The 19,913-nt window shown below is 38.5% G+C and overlaps 1 protein-coding gene across 1 annotated transcript in view; it reads right to left on the bottom strand.

The window, feature by feature from the left end:
• Positions 1-260: 260 nt before the first annotated feature.
• The window catches only part of ppfia4 (PTPRF interacting protein alpha 4), a gene marked incomplete at its 3' end in the record, with an annotated part of 68,425 nt that continues 48,772 nt past the window's right edge, over positions 261-19,913 (bottom strand). Inside the window, 13 exon segments of the mRNA XM_037678956.1 lie at positions 261-436; positions 873-1,002; positions 1,083-1,174; positions 4,412-4,474; positions 4,601-4,732; positions 5,684-5,767; positions 5,880-6,014; positions 7,996-8,130; positions 8,563-8,784; positions 11,200-11,271; positions 12,635-12,709; positions 13,139-13,303; positions 13,399-13,500. Of these exon segments, the coding sequence (XP_037534884.1) occupies positions 261-436; positions 873-1,002; positions 1,083-1,174; positions 4,412-4,474; positions 4,601-4,732; positions 5,684-5,767; positions 5,880-6,014; positions 7,996-8,130; positions 8,563-8,784; positions 11,200-11,271; positions 12,635-12,709; positions 13,139-13,303; positions 13,399-13,500 (1,583 nt within the window).

Here is a 19,913-nt window from a genome sequence, read left to right as displayed (position 1 = left end):
GGGCCACATAGAGACATGTTTAAAAAAATGTAAAAAATAATTAAAAAAAACTCTTAAAAAAAAAAAAACTGTCATTTTTCATGAACTCAACATAGTCTTGTGTGGATACCAGTGTAACAGCAACACCTTTAATTTTATAACTGATCTGTACTTTTGTTGTAATCATTTCTGTTTTATTGCTCTCCTTCAATTATATCCCCTTGCTTTGCTGTATTCCCCCGCTGGGAGCAATTTATTGTAATATGCCTGTAATATGCAACCTTATCTCCTCGTTGATAGCGTCAAGTTGCTCTTGCAGCATGAGCGCAAGAGTCTGAGCGTCCGACTGGCCGCTGGGGGAGAGCAGAGCCGAGCTGACGTCGTCGTCCATGTCCGACTCGGCCTCGATGTCACTGCCAAGGAGGTGGCTGACACTACCACGCAGAGACGGGTAGTCCTGTTCAAACATCGCACACACCTAAACACGTACAGGAGCAAATATAAACAAAGCCCAAACAAGGTTAAAACAAAATTACATCTCACCATTTTTCATGAACACAGTGGGTTATTAAGCTTAAAGGCATACATGTAAAAAACACAATATGACTCTTGTGGAAATGTGAGAAGAAATGGATGAACAAGGAACTTACATCACACATCATGTCCAGCAGCAGGTGAGAGAGACAGGAATACAGAGCGTTAGTAGAGAATGGGAAGTAAGGTATGAGGATCATCACACACAGACATCCAAGTGCTGACGCTTACTAACAAGCAGACATGGACCTACATAAAGCGCTGACGGAGAGCTGGGGTTAGAAAAGCAGTTAACATGTGACTCTGTAAGTTCTGCTTTTAATGTAGGTGAACAACCTTAAAGAAACCATAATCAGCACCTTATTAGGGTCATCTCTTAGTGCTGACAGTCTGCCTTTCTGAGCCCGCCTGATCACTGTTGTGCTGTAGTGGCCATCTTGGCCCTCCACCACAGAGAAGCGGAGGTCGCTGGAGCTTCCCAAGTGAGACCTGTAGTTTTAAAGGAAGAACGTGAAGAACTCTGAACTGTGTAAAAACCTATGATGTTATGAGAAAGCTGAGAAAGATACCGAGGGTGAGCTCCATCTCCAAATGCTCCACTGCGGCGCTTCAGGTGGTCAATCTCGTTTCTCAGTTTATCGATCTCGCCAATCATTCGTTCCTGAAGAAGAGAGGGACATTCATGAATGTGGCAAAGATCATACAACACTTTTACTTTATAAATATTTAATTACAACAGTATACTAATAATAAAGCATGTCAGTACAGTGTGCAAAGTTTACTCTGTGTTACATTTATTGTTTGAACAGATGCTTGAAAGTCATTAGAGAAATAATACACCACCTTTCGTCAAACTTTGGATATGACAGGTGTCAGTCAAGAATGACATTAAATGCTATGGGAATGACCTCAGAGATAATCCAATTATCATTTGCCAACTATGTAACAGAAATGCTCTACTCAAGAATGATGCATTCCCACATATATGAAAAATAACCTTCCTTTAATGGCTTGATCAAGTGTCTGCATCGATATATGGGAAAGAGCTACGGCACCTGGAATAATAAAATATAACTGTTATATCTGAGAGACTTTCATTTTTTGTTCTGCCCTCCCACAACTAAGTGAAAAATTATCCGGCTCCTGGTTCAATAAAAAGGTCTTAGTCTGAGAAACATACATCCTTTGTCTGCTCTGGGCCCTGTGAAAAATGAGCGGGAACTTTTTAGAAGCATGTGTGTGCGTGTGTTACCCTTTTGCAGTGTGTTGATGTGTACCTCACAAATTTATTTTACCTGATTCTCTCATTTTCATCTTTCACAATGACATACAAGTTTTTATAAACTGACTGCTATTTAGGAAATACCTTGCTTCTTTCTGTCTCGCTAAAAACCTCTCGACAGACTTTTACTTAAATATTTGTCATTACTGTACTGCAGAGTACCGGTAACATAATGAACCTCACAGCATTTGCAGTATTGAGACATTTATTGCATATTACTCTGCAACGTTTTATTAACCATCTGATTTAATAATGTTATTGATGAGATGGGCTACAATACTGAAATGAACAGCTCTCTTGTTTGTGAAACCCCAGTATCCATCTACGTTTCACCCGAGACACAGATCCAAGTTACTCACATCCTAAGTTACAAAACAATGATTTAAAAATAGAATTACATCGGTTAAAAGTGAATCTGTGATCAAGTTTTGTTTTGTAATAATGACAGCGCTTGGCTAGGCCATAAACGGACGAATTGATTACAAGGAAAGCAAGAAAGCCAAGGAATCAGATCACAGTCTGCAACCTTCGGTAGAAAAGTTTTGAAAACTTGATGTCCCAACACAAAAGAACAACCTATCAATTAACAATCACAAGGTAATCAAACATTTAGAAAATTCTGCCTCCAAAGAAGGCTCACTCTACACCTTTCATGTACACATATCTTTCAAGAAAGAAACAGTAACATTGCCAAACAATATCAACTTTGCAACATACAAACTATGACTACTGGAACACAAACTGGCAAAGAAGCAGACTTGAAAGAGAAGTATGTCGAGGCAATGAAGTCAACCATAGGTAAAGGGTATGCAGAAGAAGTCCCAGCTTCGGCACCTGACCGCAGCAATGGCAATTGTCTGGTACCTACCACATCATCCAGTGACTCAGTCACACAAGCCAGGAAAGGTGCGGGTCATCTTTGACTGCACAGCTAAATACGACGGAGTATCTCTCAGTGACATTGTCCACCAGAGACCAGACCTGACAAACAAATTAACAACTGTGTTGATTTGATTCTGACAAGGGCCTATTGCTATAATGGCAGACACGGCACGTTCAACCAGAAACGTGTAACTCCAGACCACAGAGATGTCCTGTGGTTCTTGTGGTGGGAGGACCATGATCCTAACCATGAGGTAGTTACTTACCGTATGACGTCCCACCTCTTTGGCGGACTGTGTTCTCCAAGTGCGCCAAGTTTTGCACATATGTATGATTCAGACACCATCTCAAATAAAACTTTTTCGTGTCCGATTGGCTGAATTCTTCTCACTCACCTGAACAAGCAGTTTATCTAGCAGCACAGTTGATCTACCTGCTCAGACAAAGAGGGTTTCACTTTCACACTTTCATTTCGGTTTAGTTAGTCGTTCACCAATTGTACTTTTGATGACCATCTGTTGAAGTCATCCGGGCTGGGATGTTGGATTCATTTCTTTTCCACAAGGGGGCTCTAAGGTACCATTGATTCTGAGTGACTTTGCAAATCCGGAAGTGACACTGACACCATTAAAAGAAGCCAGAGCTAAATAAGACCTGAGAAAACTTCTTCTTACTTACAATCAAAAACATTTCCCAATGTGGTGAGTTGTTTTAATCGCAATGTTAAACATCTGCAAAGTTGTGTAGATTAAGTTTAAACATTATACGTGATCAGAAAACCTTTTCTACATGGGTTTCAGGCGGATTAGCATAGAGCTAGTGGAAGATGCTAGCAGTTTGCTATTGGGTTTATTCTGAACATTAGCAGTGTAATAGTGCTTGTTTAGAGCACAGTTTTGTTTAATATTAAAATTCTAATGTATTCAAGAGATACATTATATGTGGTTTATATGCGATTTAAACCAAGCACAACTTTGGTCATTATTTGTTCAGTTGATTTACTTTGAAAGTCTAAAAAACTGTTTCTAAGTTTGTGTTTTGCGTGTTATAAATGCTAAATATTGTAATTTAAATTTTGTTACAGCTTCACCGGCTTTGCAGTGTTATTCATCAGGCAATAAACAATCACCACAACAACAATAACTGGAATTTATGTTATTCGTAACAGCCGCATTTATTAGCTCATCACTTTGGTCATGATTAAACCAATTTCTCCAAACAGGTTGTCCAAAGAGCTACCCACAACAGGTTAAATATTAATTGTTAATAATCTTTCCATAGAACCCCACTTCAAATTATTTTATTAATCTTTATTTATTTGTCAAAAAAGGTATTTGGCTTGTAAAAACCATCTGAAAAGTTTTATATCTGCTGCTCTATTGTGAAAGCTCAAGAAAACATTTTCTGTATCCTCATCCTAAACCTCAACATCACGTCTGTAAACTCACATTTGGAAAATAAAACAACAAAAAAAAACCTGATTTATCTTAGAAACAAGTCTTAAAGACAAACAAAGATTGACCTTTTAAGCTGCAATGAGCCAGTTTATGTTTGAAGGAAGTTGTTTTTAATAAGAAAATCCATCCATCATCATTTGATCTGAAATGAATGACTATAATGGATATAATGAAGGTCCCACAATAATGTACAGTATTCATATTTCACTGCTGATGACAGAACTTACACATTTTAAGACAAGAAACTAATGTTTTAGTGTCGTCAAAGTTTACTGACCCTGGTATGGTGGAACTCTTCAAGCTGTTTCTGGTAGTTCTCCAGGTCCTGAATGAGGGAGTTCTGGACAAAAAATATCAAAGAACTTGCATTAAATAGTTTAGTTCAAATAGATTATGTATCATGTGCTTAAATTTGGCTTATATTGAGCGGTTGCCACTTTAAGATGATTGTGTGTATGAGCCTTGCCTTGTCCTCCAGGGCAGCCATGCGCTCCTTCAGGTGGAGCTGCAGCCGCTCGTTGGACTCCGTGAGCAAACGATCCACTGTGTCAGATAAACGCTTGTTGTGCTCCTCGTTCATTTTCTCCCTTTGACGAGCCTGATGAGGTGACCCAAGAAAACAACAACGTCACTACGCTCCCTCTTTGATACAAACTCCACGTGGGTGTATTTTGCAGCTAATGAAGCATTTCTGTGCGGATTAAAGGATAAAGAGAGCATTTAGCTCTAGATCACCAGCTACCAGATATAGGTCTACTTGGCCAACATTGGATCTCACAGCCAGAATTGTCCAATTGCCATCATTTATGGGATGATGAGATAAGGGTTAAACAGCTCCTCTTAATCGGGAAATGCTGTTCTCAACATGTAATACTAATACTACTACTACTACTAATAATAATAATAATAATGTGTATGTATTGTCATGTATGTTCCCATACAATGGTGAAATTTGCTCTCTGCATTTAACCCATCCACCCCCAGGTGGAGCAGTGGGCAGCTATTGAAAGCACCTGGGGAGCAATTGGGTATAGGGTATCCTGCTCAGAGACACCACGAGATGTGCAATGACTGGGGATTGAACCTGGGGTTTCAGGTCCCGGGTCGGCTGCCCTGCCTCTACCCCATCTCAGCCGCCCGAGATTTCACAAACATAAAAGTATCACAGACACAAACACACATGTGAATGCTCAGATCGCTCCTTCAGCTAAATATAGTCATGAGATCATGGAGAGAGCGAGAGAAATTAGCAGCGCTTGAATTATCCAGAGTCTAAAGATAGCAGCCAATCAGTCTTAAAGGAGGAGGGGAAAGAGGAGGAGGCAGCAAGATGTGACAAATTTGGTTAGATTTCATGCAACAATGCACTGGTAAAATGACAAATTCTTCTTGAATGTGTGTTTCTGGTGTGTTTGTACGCATGAAGGAGCACAGAGCTGAAAATCAAGACGTCTAGCACATGTGGAGCATCAAGTCCATACAATTAATGTGTGAGGTCAGAGTAACCCTGCAGGGGCACTGCACATGCAAACCACACACACACACATACTCTTGCAAGCTCTTGGTTCTTCTCATCCAGTTGCGACTCCAGCTGTCTGAGCCGCTCCTCCACGTTGCCATGCCGCTCCTCCGCCTGCAGGGGGAGACACATGAAAGCACTGTAAGTACAGTAGCCTCAGCAGTCAGGGCTGTGTCATCCAGTTTATCTGCCTTAACATCAGTGGATGAGAGTTAGCTTGCTTTACCTTGGAGAGCGCTGCAACTCTCTGAGCCAGTTCAGCTTCCACCTCTGGCAGAGTCTCAGCTTTCCTCATGGTCTGAGCCAACCTTTGCTCAGCCATCTCCAGCATCTCCTGCAGCTGGCGCACCTTCTCCTCACTCTAACACACACAAGCAGATTCAAATCACAACGAAGGACATCACTAAACACATCACTCCAAACGTCTATCTCTGTAGCGTAGCAAGGGAGCAGCCAGACGCAGCAGATGGACAGAGATTTTAGGAAGTTGTTGATATTTCCCTTGTTGAGATAAACTTGAGTTTTACCCATGAATATTTGACTAAAATGTTTCTATCATTAAGTTACTGACTATATGCTTTTCATAGCTTTAATTAAGCAGATGGTTGGGGCATTACATATTAAATTATGCAAAAAAGCAGGAAAATATGAAGATAAATCAGTCTAAAAGTAGCCATACAAGTGTATGAGATTTGTACATATTCAATAAGATGCACACGTTTTAAAATGCGCACTACGAGATTCACAGATGCTTAAACAGTTTTTCCAAATGTTCACATTTCAAAAGACACACTTCTAACATGGTGCAATAGCTCATAACTCCTATTTTACAACACACATGCTTTCATTAACATTACTGGATTCTAAAATGTAAACAAATGCAGATAAAATCAAAAGGCGATGCTGTTTTCCAATGGGAAATTTGAAAGTAAGGATCTTCCAGTCATCACTACAGCTGAAGGTCTGAAAATTGAAAACACATCACAGTATAAATATTTAGGATTTTTAGTAGATAATTCTTTGTCTTTTACTTCCCACCTTCAACAGCTGGTGAAGAAACAGATTAAAATTGGGATTTTATTTCAGGATCAGATCGTGTCTATCTTGAGGCTAGAACGTGACTAGTTAGTGCTACTTATGTCTGTACTGGATTATGGGGACATTTTATACATGCACACTCCTCTTAAATGTCTTTATTCACTGGATACTGTTTATCATGGAGTTTTAAGATTTATAACAGGTTTAAAAGGTTTTACACATCATTATACATTATACAACTGGGTTGGATGGACGGCCTTGGCCACTCGTATATTCGTATTTATAAGGCCATACTAGGACTTCTTCCTTCGTATTTGTTGGCCTTTATAAAGAGAAAGTCCATGGAAGGACTCTCTTCATTGTGAGAACTTATTTTTACTTTCGGTGCCTAAAGTCTGAACTGAACTTGGAAAGAAATATTTTCAGTTTTCTGCTCCATCTTCTTGGAACCAGTTGCAGAAATACATGAACCTAAATGAGCTGTTGCCACTAAATGTTTTTAAGGCTGTTCTTACTGATTTGGAGAAGGAATCTGTCTGTAAATATTTTAACTGAGGAATCTTTTAATTAATTTGTTTATGACGGAGTTAACTTTTTCTGTTTTTGCTGTGAATGTTCTAACTCCTGTGCGCTGCTGCCAGTCTTGGCCAGGATTCTCTTGCAAAAGAGATTTTTAATCTCAGTTGGATTTTCCTGGTGAAATAAAAATGTTAAATTAAAAAAACGTTAATTGAGAACTGTATAGGTAAACAACCTAAAATAATCTAGTTATTCTTCGTCTGGAAAAATTTTCAGGAAAAAAAAAAATAGTTGTACAAATACTTTTTCCTAGTAGTTTCTCCACAAGAAGAATAAGCTAACCATCTTTGATGTTTATTTCACATGTACAGTCCACAAAGATACATTTTGTCCTCGTGGAAAAACTACTGGGAATTTTTTGTGTCAACTATACATTTGAAATGGACTACTCGAAATGGTTCAGTTATTCATCCTTTCCAAAACTATACTATTTTTCATGTTTATTTTAACAGTTCACAAAATTAACAATTTTTTCTTTTTCTTCGTCCACAGCGACTCATCCTCCATCTCACTCTGTCCTCTGCATCCTCTGTCTCCAACTACCTCCATGCCCTCTCTAACAGCATCTTCTCTTTGTCTTCTAAAATTAACAATTTCTTCTTGTGGAAAAACCTTCTGAAAAATATATATTTACATATATACACACAATATATTTATACATTGGAGGGCGACTGCTCTAACCACTCAGCCACAGCTGCTCCATAGTGCACGTTGATGTGTGTTACCTGTCTGTGCAGTGAATCTTTGGTGGCCAGTTCATTCTCCAGTTTGTCGTTGAGGTCGTGGATGTGCGTGGTCTCCCGCTGAGCAGCCAAGTATCGTTTCTCTAACGTTGTTATCCTCTCCTCCAAATCTTCTCTCTTCAGGAGCAGAAACAAGACACAAAAAGAACAGTCATAAACTAGTAGTCATGTCATTGTGTGGGCTTGTTTTTCTGTTAGCAAAACATCTCATGAACCAGTGGAAGAAGTTTAATGAAACTCTCAGAAAGTAATCTTTGAGTAAACATCTACAACTGACTAATTTTTGGGGTCAGCTCAACTGAAAATGGACACCGCAGCTAAGTCACCTCAGGAAACACAAAAATGGCTACAATGTATTCAGTTTTATAGGTATTGGGCTAAATATTTGTTGTGGTAGTAGCTGAGAGTCGTGTACAACACACAGTTTGAACACAGTTTCGAAACAAGCGGAAGACAATGGATGGATGGCATGCACACTGGCAGGCAATGTGCATTTCTTCAAGAAAAAAATAATTAATGTTTACATTTTCACTTCATTTTTACTCCCACCTCTCTCTGCTCCCTCTGCTGTTTGATTGACAGCTCCTCGCTGCGGCTCAGTTCTCGACGCGTATTTGCGAGCTCCGCCTCAAGCTCGACCATGCGTGCGTTGAGCGCGGCAGAGTGCTCGCGGCTCTGAGCGAGCTCCTTGTTGGTCCGATCCAGCAGCTCCTGAAGCTCAGACACCCGGCTGCCGTCGTCATTGGCGTCTATAGAGCCGTTGGGCAGCCTCTGCAAGGCCAACACAAAACGAACAATGAAAAAACTGTACACACATTTCAGTTCTGATCTCATCTCATGACTCGGTCATGGTGGTGTAACTTTTCATGCCACAAACTGAAGGTAGTGAGAGCGACAGAAGTGTTGAAGATGTGGGACGACCTACATAAGAAAGTGACGATTTATGAGATGAGTTATGTAAAGTTAGGCTCCCATGTTGTTGTTTTGATGACATTTCTCTTCTCGTTGCTGCTCAAAGTGTCATTATTTCCAGAATCCTAATTAAACCAACCTTCAGGGACAAATATTCTGACTAGAAAAACGATGGGCAGTAGCAAAGTTCAGACGAGCTCCTCTGCTCCCAAACGTTCTCACTTTACCTTCTCATGAATACCATTCAAAATCATAGGCACAAGTACTAATACTGGTGGAAATATGGTCATACAGAGTAATTCAATCCAATTCAATTCTGTTTATTTACATAGTGCCAAGAGACAACAGTTGTCATCTCAGGGCGCTGAACAGAAATTCATATATAAAAATAATAATTTAACACTATTTATCTGAGAAGCAGACTGCTTTGAATTTAACTCCATCACAGAACTCTCATCTTCATTGAATTTTTGACAATTCAGAGAGATCAACAGGACAAAAACAGTCCCAACATAAATCAGGTTCTAGTGACACTTTTAAAGTTGTCTCATCTGACACCGAACCAGAGGTGATACTAGGAACGTTGGTTTGATTTCCCCCAAAATGAAACAATTTTATTTATAAAGAATCCCATGAGGTCATTATAGTTGTAGGGATGCATGAATCAACAGATAGGATTTTTCATTAGACTAGCTAGGGTACTAATAGGAACCTGGGGTTATTTTTATTCTCATCAGTTAAAGATGAATTATATAAAAGTTCTAGCTTTAAGGAGTGCTTTTTTGAGGAATCTTACTTATCCTAGAGAGATAAGCCTGCTAATGTACATTAGCAGGCTTATCTCTCTAGGATAAGTAATATTCCTCAACATTAGTGGAGCGCTATTGTCTTTCAAGCTTTCTAGATGTCTGTTTGAAAGTACGTAACAGAAATGAACCAAGGAGCCAATCTCCTCTGATTGATAACTTTCTTTTTCAGCGGAGCAGCTTTATCGAGTGAAGTTTTCAACGTCATTGTAAAATCGTCAACTAGATGATCTAAGTCACTGTTCTCCGATGTATCACTCTGCAAGACAGAGGAAAACGATGGAAGAGAACCTTTAAATTTTGTTACAGCATTTTCTGAGAAGCGTCTGCTAAGGTGAAATTCACTCTCAGTGACTGTGCAGTCATTGAATGTAAATTCAAAGGTAATTAAAAATGGTCAGACAGAACAGGACTTTGAGGAAATATTACTAAGTTATTAATCTCTATGCCATAGGTCAGAACCAGGTCAAGGGTGTGATGATGAGAGTGAGTAGGTGTTCGGACGTTTTGGGTAAAACTAATTGACTATTAAGTTTTTAAAGCCTATGCTTGAGCTATCACTTTCAGCATCTACATGAACATTGAAATCACCCATTATTATGACTTTATCAGTATTTAGTAGTAAGTCAGTTAAGAATTCAGACAAAAACTGAGCATAGGATCCTGGGGGACGATATATAACAACTAGTGAGTAAAAGTGTAATAAAACACTTCAATTGAGCTTTGCAGCCGTGCGTGACTTCTGGTTAGCAATACGACTAAAATAATGTATCCTTCTAATTGTAGAAATAAGATTGCACACAAATCAGTTATTCAATGGGAAGAAAAAAAAACATTTTACAACCGCATTGCATTTCAGTTTAGTAGTATTTTAAATTAAATAATTCATTAGAAGTTTGAAACTTCTTAGGGCAATGATTGCAAGCAGGACAGCAGGATAATACTGCAAAGTTCACATTTTGTGGCAACTAAGTGAGACATTTTTATGCCTAACAGAAACAAGATAACTGAGGTTTTTTATTTTTTTAAATTTTACACTTTGTGGTTAAAGTCTACAGCTTGTTTTCCTTCCTTATGGGTTATATTCCTTTGAGTAATAGACACGGATAGATATTTCCTCCTTTGTCTGCCTAAACGCCACGTACATGGCAATGAAACTCTTCATTCAGACTGAAACCAACTCTGCTGTTTAATTACAAGACTTGTGTGCTAGATTGATCTAGTTATGTATTTTATATTGAAGTGCTAGTTTTAAACCAGACAGGAGAAAGCTCAGCACGTTTTATCCCTTATAGTTTGCGTTTCCGTGGCTCCTTTCCTCTTTATGTTAGTACTTTTGCATGTAGATGTTTTATGTTTACAATGAACATGAGAAATTGAGATATAAAAGTAATAAGCATCCACAGAGACAAGATCCAAACAGACATAGCACAGGGCCGAAAAAAATAAATCCCACTGCCAGAAAGACCTTCCACGTAGGTTTGGATCCATCTGTTCGCTCCACTGAATCACAGTCTTTCCTCTGCCTCACCATGTTCAACTGTAAATAAATTAAATAAAGAGAAAGAAATGAAATCATGCATTTACAGTGTTTAATTTTTCCATAGTTAATTCTTCAAACAATCCCAGACCTGAGAGAAAATCACAGCTTTAAGCTTAATACTTTTAACTAAAGTTAAAAACCTCCACAAACTTTATTCAGAGGAGAAGGTTTTGCTTCTGTAAAGTAGTTTTATTTTTAATAAACATAGTTTTCAATCTATTTGAGAGGATCTATGTTTTGTTTTCTTGCGTCATCTGTCCTGCCTTCCTCAGTGTTTCTTCCCTCAGGTTGTCCGCTCCTGTCTCACCGGTCCTCAATCCCAGTCACCCCAGGTGTTCATCATTGTGTCTCGTTAGTGTCCTCTATAAGTTCAGTGTCAGTTTGTTTCTTCCCGTTCGGTGGATTGTCCTCGCAAGGTCCTCATGCTCCTCCTTGTCTCTTTGTTCACACGCTCCTGGTTATTTCTGGTAAATTTTGCTGCCACGTCAGCCTTTTTGTTTTCTTGTTAATAAATTAATACATTAATTTTATTCTCGAGTCCTCCGTGTCTGTCTGCAACCTGGGTTCAACTCCAAAACCACAGGTACTACTTAAAAGAGGTACAGCATCTCAGATCTATGTGATATGGGTACCAAGAAGTATTTTACATGTAAAAAGAGCTTTGAACAAACACAATCCAGTTTATTTCTGACCAGACTGATGAAGGCGTAAAGGCTTTCCTTGGGGCCAAGACCCGTATTAAAACAAGTTCAACAGCCAGTTTCATTGAAGATATTTGAAACAATGCTTTTTAAGCCTCGAAACTACCTTTTGTTTAGGATTAATGATTACTGCAGTATATTTATTCTGATATTTCTGCAGGAAGTAGCAAGGGCTGCACAGGAAGTGCTACAGCGAAGATGTAAAAAACGGGAACTTGTTTTATGACAATATCAATCCCCTTTTGTGTTTGTCGTACTAAGCTAGCCGTTATCTCGTTAATCTGATCAGAATTTAATTGCATTTCTCCAAACTGAGGCTGTTCACAGAGCTACCTACAACAGGTAAGGTATTCATTGTTCATAAACTTTATGCATTTCAAAAGATCTGTTTTGAACAAGCTCAGACTTTACAACATATATTTTTTTGCCTGCTTACTGGAAAAAAAACCCCTAAAATATCAGAGTCTAGAGACTGTTTCATGTAAATATTGCACCTATCTTGGATGATATTTAGGTGTGAATGTTTTATGTGTGAACAGGCAGCATGCTCTCATTTAGTGGACACACCATCGGACTGGAAGCAGCTGGGGATCTAGCAGATATTTAATTAACCTAAACTCACAAATATGAACTCAAACATACGTTCAGGGTCACTTTACCTCTTGCGTGGTTGTTGCTAGCTGTCCCTCCAGGGTTGCCACCCTCTCCAGAGACACCCGAAGCCTCTCGCGCACCTGGCAGTCACACCAAAGTTACACCCCGAACAATATTTAACCAAACTGAAATGAACTTTACGACTCTTATCAAAATGTATATTACCCTACAAGAGAAAACATTTTAACTGGAAAGACAATGTCAGCTGCATAGTGCATGCTGCTGCTTGGTGTTAATATAACCGCATGACTACCTCCATTTTGCTTCAATTTAAGCCTGCTAAGTTGTCTCATTTACAAAGAAGACCTTTCCTTCTGACAGTGAAAGAGTAATGAGGCTCATTATCAACGCAACATCAACAAAAACAGGAAAATTAACTAGAGTGGAGGACAGCGCCACGAAAAGGTGGGCATGACGGATCTACCAAGTAGGGAAATGATTTAACGAGGCAAGTTCTTCTTTTTACAGATTTTATGTGCAAAAGCTGAACAAAGTCCCAGGGAGTCCACCTTTTCATCCAGAGCCTTGTGGTGTTCAAACAGCGACTTCAGAGCTTTGAGGACCTCCACCTCGCTGGAGACTCCAGATGGCGGCGGGGCCTGTCTCTTCACTACCGTCATCCTCAGACTGCGCTCATGACGGGACACCAGACACTCCAGGTGCTCCAACAGCAGCTACAGCACACAAATACACACGCACCCAAAGAGAATATTCATTTAAAGCTCAGACCCAGTGTTTGCTTTTATCAGCATGACCCACATATACATACCCTGGTGTTGTTCCTTTCAGCTTTCAGCTCTGATATTTCCTCTTCTTTCTCCAGCAGCTGCTCCCGACAGATGTTTAGCTCCTTTGTCAGGGTGGCAAACTCCTACACAGCAAACAGACACACAACACCGAGGTTAATACGGCATCACATTTTTACAATGGGCGCTACTTTGGGTGAAGTGAGACCAACAGATTTATCTGGTGGCCTGAGGCAGAAGCACCCTGCTGGCAAAATTCAGTCCACAGTGAGAACACGGATCGTGACAGTGGAGAACGCTTGATCACTATCTGACATTTGGGCAAGCTTGAATTATGGACAGGCCAGGCTGCTCTCTCTGAAGCATTCTTGAATGAGAAATTCTCTTAGTAATGTTTTATCTGAACCTGCGATAAGATAAGAGGGAGTTTCAGGGGGAGAAAAATTTCATGACAAGAGTGGAGCAGTATCTGATCTCCTCTACATAGATGTTCTACATCAGTGCCAGCCTCTGGATGACATCCATCCATTAGCTCCGCCAAGCACAACATTTTTTAGAAGTAGAGTTCTGTGAAAAGGTTTTGAACAATAACTGTCTAACCTGTTGTAGATAGCCCTTTGAACAAGCTCGGTTTGGAGAAAGTTTGATTTTGACTGGGCTGAAGAGCTAACAACTAGTCTGTGCAGGGAAAAGACCAAAGTGGATCACCGCTATTTTAAAACAATCTGAGAATTTCTCAACATTTCATGCAAAAGTCCTTTTATATAAATTTAAAATATCACCATCAGTTTTGCATTACAGGGATTTTTGTGCCCCTGGGCTGCTAGGGTTGCAACCTGGCACTTTTTCCAACAGGAAAAAACAAACAAACAAACCAAAAAAACAAAAAACAAAATGGAAAATTGAAAATGATGTACAGTAGTCCCTCATTTATAGCAAGGGATTCGTACCCTGAAGACCCGCGATAAGTGAAAAACCGCAAAGTGATAGTAGTACAAATAGTAAGTAGTAGTTTATTTTAGTATACAGTATATATATATATATATATATATGCGGTTTAAACCCTTCCCACACTCTTGCAATATTCTAAACAATGTTTCTAATCTCTAAACACTCTAAAAGAGCACAGAATGTCTTGATTTCAGCTTCCTGCCTACTCTCAGTCACCTGCAAGCACTCTTGGCCACGCCCACTTCCCCATTCTGCACAGAGAAACAGCTGATCAGCTGCAGCAGGAAGTTTAGAGCTGCACAAAGACAGGAGGAAGCTTTTTCTGCAGCTCTGGCTGCATAAAGATGCAGCAGGTGCTATATAACAAAATAATTTATTTTATATAAAAATTCCCTGCCGATTGTGTGACTCATTCATCAGTCATCCAACTGTGTGTCATGTCCACTCTTATTTTGAAAAACCGCGATACAGCAAGTTTGCGTTAAACGAACAAGAGACTTTTTTTGTTTTTGTACTCATCTGTACTTATCATTTGTACTCATAATCAGGTCTCTGTTGTAAAAGAGTCCTCGAGGCTCAATGGCATTTACCTGTCTAAATAAAGGTTGACTGAATCTACTCATCTCAGGGAGTCACAAACGGGTTAACTGAAACAGCATTTATTTATTTTTTAATTTGGACTTGTTTGAAGATGGCAGCAGTCCACTTTGACTATGGTCTCGTTCAAACTAGCTGGTTTAGTTCTGACCATCAGTCTTGTCAGAATTAAACAATTTCTCCAAACTGAGGTCATTCATAAAGCTATCTACAACAGGTAGGATATTAATTATTTATAACTTTTCTCAAACAAACTAACAAAAAATAAATAAGTAAATAAAACACTTCCAAAAATTAGGATTTTCTTTAACCTTCAAAAAACAGGCTGGATAGAGAAGTGATCATTCTGCCTTTAGCTTTAGTTTAAAACACTTTTCATATTTTGCTTTTCCGTTGTCCATTTTCAGAAATGAATGAAACAAAGAGCTCAGGATGTTTTGAGACTCAGCAGATGACCGCTGTCCTCTTTAAATTATAAATCAAGATGCCATCATGTTATTTTAAACAGTAATTTAAGAAAATTACAACTTTTAAAATCTGCAGCTGAGAGAATTGTCACCTTAACGTAGAAACTTATTATAGCTAGTTACTTTTATTACTAAATGCAGAGCAAATTATTAAGGATTAGAGGTCGACTAAAATATTTTTTCTATGATTGTTGGTGAGCTTTATAAATCAGGATAATTGATGACTGATGTAAAACAGATGTTCTACCTTTTCAAAATACATTTTTGAATACAATATAAAATAATTTATTATATTGTTATGTATTTTTCCATTTAACAAAATACAAAAATTGTTTAACTTAAATAAAGATGTATTTAACAACTGTTAGAAGAGATGTACACCATAAAATAATATACAGTATATAGAGCATTTTGTCACTGTTTGTGGATGGTTGGAGCCCAGAATGCCAACAGGCACAAGGAGCTTAAAGGAATGACTAAAACTTTATTTAAAACAAACAAACAAAGGCTGACATGGCAACACACATATCACAGAAGAGTAAGGACTGGACCTGTGGCATGAGAACTAACGATGTTCTGCTGCGGTTGAGATGGAAAGGCAGAATAAATATGGCTGGTGTGATGAGGAAACTGAAGACACCTGAGCTGAATGGAGATCAGTAACAGGTGGGAGTGGGCGTGGCAGACTGACTGTGGGGGAGTGAGTGATGGCACAAATGGACACAAACTTAAAGAAGGAGAACACAAATGAGTAATCAAACACAGGAATCACAAACCCTAAATAAACACAATCATAAAGTATAAAATAACTGGCAGAAAACCCAAATCATTCTCACCTAAAAATCTCAAATGTGGAGTAAAGTAAGCTGCTGCTGCATCTTCACCTTCCTTCTTGGTAATTGATTAAGTACGCGCAGGTATTGCCACGGGCAGATTTTATAAAGTTGCCAGCATTGGTCGATTAAAGTTGCTTGTTTGACTATAATCGGTCTGTTTCTATGAACTCATGCCTGTGTTGCGTTTTTGTTTTATTGACTTCAGTTATTGTAACAGATTTCATTTTGACAAAAAAGCTCCATGTTTTTCTGATGCATTTTAAGTACTTGAAATATTCTTAAAATATATCAAAAAATTTAAATCACTGGACTGCTGCTAGCTTTGACCTAAACCACAATCATTCCAGACAGGCTGGGATCCTGTCAGTCAGATTTCAGTACTTGTATCATGATGGGATTTTGTACTCTTATTTTATAAATAAAATGATTTTGAGCACATACTATATATATATATATATATCAATGGGCAAAATAAAGGAAATGGGGACTTTTATTCTGAAAAGTTACTGTAACATCATCATCATAGACAGTATTTAAAATGTAGCTATAGAGAATATATAAATCATAAGCTCACACAGATATAAATTGTTAATGTTAAATGAAATTATCACTCCCCCCACCACCACCACCACCACCATCCCGACACAGAGCATTTCCTTTTCTCCTCGTGCACTGACAGCTGATAATATTGTATATTCTGGTTAATTCACTTGCCTAAAGCAAAACCAACACATATGCATGTCTAAAATTATCTGCTATTTTAACTTTAGTCTGCATCAAGGAAGAGTTGCCTCTTGGTGTCTGCACTACTTATATTCTTCACACATGGGAAAAAAAGTCACTTAATACAGGACATGAATATACTGTGCATTAATGCACTCAAACTGACCAGTTATTTACACAAATATTAAAATTTAGATCAGAAACAGCCAGAAAACACCCACCAACTCATGAATCTTGCATTTCTTTTGATCCTTCCTCTCATATTCTAAGTACAAAGCAACAATAAGGACCAAAAATGGGGGAAGAGAGGGGAAAGGAGCAACTCGAGGAAAGGGGAAAATAGGTCAGCTTGTTCATTTTACTTTTCCTTATTCCACTGGGGTGCACCAATAGACAGGAGCTCAGCCAAAATCCACCAACAGATGTTTGAGCTCACTGTCTCTTTCAATCAGGGCAAAAAGGCTCAACAGGCCACCTTTAATTCATCTCCGCAGTCCCTCATCCCTCTGCTTTTCTCGAGCTCTCCTCATATCAAAAACACAAGGAGGAGGAATTTAAATAAAACTAATGAAATTGCATTTTCTACAAAAATGCATTGTGAATGCTTATTGCTGAAGAACTTGCTGAAAAACAGCTGAAAGTTGCTAAAAACATGCTGAAATGTAGCTGAAATGGAAGAACAAGCCTAAGTTAGCAGAAGAAAGCAGAAAGAACACATTTGTTGCATGCGGTTTAAATAAGCAGATATCAGCTGAAAAAAAAAGCAGAAATGAGCAAGAAATAGCTGAAAAGTAGCTGAAACGGTAGAAAGAAGCTTAAATCACCAGAAGAAATTAGAGAGAGCACAGTTGGGCCCTTTGGCTGAAAGAAGCAAAATGAGCAGATAAAATTGGAAATTATCTGAAAAAAGAAGAAATGTGCTGAAAGAAACCTAATAAACAGCTGGAAGATTAAAAAAAAAGCAGAAAGAAGCGTAAATTACCATAAGCTAGTGGAGAGAGCAAGATTTTGCTGAATTAGACTGAAAAAAATTTAATGAGTGCAAAAAAATGTAGAATAGGCCTAAAAAGTTAAAATACCGTAGTATAAAAACAGCTAAATAGTAGCTGAAATAGCAAAAATAGCTGAAACTTGCAGAAATAAGCTGAAAGGAGCAGAACAAGCTGAAATTAGTTGAAATAAGTTAGAAGAAGCACAAAAAGGTTATTCAATTCAATTCAATTCAAAAATACTTTATTAATCCCAAAGGGAAATTATTTGTTGTTGTAACTCAGTATAGTATATATAGCGGTATAGTTAGCAGAATAAATCTGAAAGGAGCACAAAACAGCTGAATAAAATGCTGAAATTAGATGAACGTAGCTGAATTTAAAAAAAAATGCACAAGGAAGCTGAAAGAAGCTGAACCAGAACAGAATGTGAAAGGAGCAGTAAAAGGTTGTAAACAGATCTAAAGATATGAAGGATGTAAAATGAGCTCAGTTCATTTTCAATGGGGGAAAAGCGGCAGAAAAGGCTAAATGTCTCAAAAAGCTAAAGTTGCACCAATAGCAAACCCCTCTCCTGAAAGAGCTGAATGTTTTGATATATGATGAAGTAGCACAAAAATAGTGTGAATGCTTAATAAGCATTCACACAATAAATAGTAATACGGAGATTTATAAAACTGAAAAGACAAAGTTGTAAAATACAAAATAGAATATATTACAGATCAGGCCAAAAGACAAAGAAACCAAAACTATTGGTTTGATGTCTCGTGAGGGCATCTTTTCTTTTGTCTGCACTTCTTCTCTGCTGACATGCCGAGCAGAATATGCACCCCCCAAAACCTTACAAAAACTTCCAGGATGTTTTTTTTTTTTTTCAACAGTCAGACACAGACGTGGCTCTCTGACAACGACCTCGACATCTGTCAGGGAGATAATCAGACAGAGAAGGTTCTGTGAGTCTGCAGGAACCTCCAGTGTCGAGATAGCAGGAGGGTTACCAAACACCGCTGAGCCTCAACATTGTAAAGGGATTTCTTCCCTTCCCTTCCTTAAGCAGTTTGGGATTAAAGGATGAAAAAATGTGTGTGTGTGTGTGTGTGTGTGAGAGAAAGAGAGTGGAAAGAAGGAGAGAGAAAGAGATTGGAGTGCAGTCAAATAAAAAAGGCTGAGAACTTTAATTTCCATTCTTCCTTCAAAGCAAACCCACAATCCCAAAAAACAGAGGTTTACTGTGAATGTGGTTATCCTACTGTATTTGTCTCTAACTGCGCGTTTGAAATGTGCAAAAAGGTACCCGAGCTGTGTCTGAGCTCATTTTTCATTTTCTCTGTCAACTGATCTACTGAATGATGAAGGTTAGTAAAGGTCAACGCCTAAACAAACACAGAATCTTTGGATATTTAACACCTCGACAAAGCCAAAACATCATTTGAACTTTAAACTTTAGTTAAAAACATACCATAATGTTCACTTTTTGCATTTATTAGTAACCCTAGCAAACGTTATAATGTATTTTTATCCCATTATTGATAAATAGGTACAAAAAAAGCAGTCATAAGGACTGACGGGATCATTCTCAGTTTTCCCATTTCTTCCTGTTTGTTATTCAGCAACTGTAGTTGACAAGAGTTCAGAGAACCTGAGCATGACAGATATTTGCGCTTCACAGCATAGCACAGCACCAACAATGAACAACTCGAACTTTCTCTGTAAGCCAGTAAACAGCTAAGGAACGTAGTCTTGTAGAGAAAACGTCCAGCTCATCAGACCAGACCCCAACACTGACTAATGAACATGAGACCATTCACTTCCTCACCTTGTAGTGTTAAAGTAGAGCTGATATTTTGAAGTGGAGTTTTATGGAAAAGCTATGAAGAATTAACAGCTTACCTGTTGTAGATAGCTTTTTAAACTACTGTATTTTTCAGCCTATAAGTCAAGTTTTTTTGCATAATTTGCCCTGCAGCTTATTGGC

Source organism: Nematolebias whitei, chromosome 7 (assembly GCF_014905685.2).
Source record: "Nematolebias whitei isolate Nwh7 chromosome 7, NemWhi1, whole genome shotgun sequence".
Taxonomy (NCBI): domain Eukaryota; kingdom Metazoa; phylum Chordata; class Actinopteri; order Cyprinodontiformes; family Rivulidae; genus Nematolebias; species Nematolebias whitei.
This window is presented reverse-complemented; position numbering and strand designations above follow the sequence as displayed.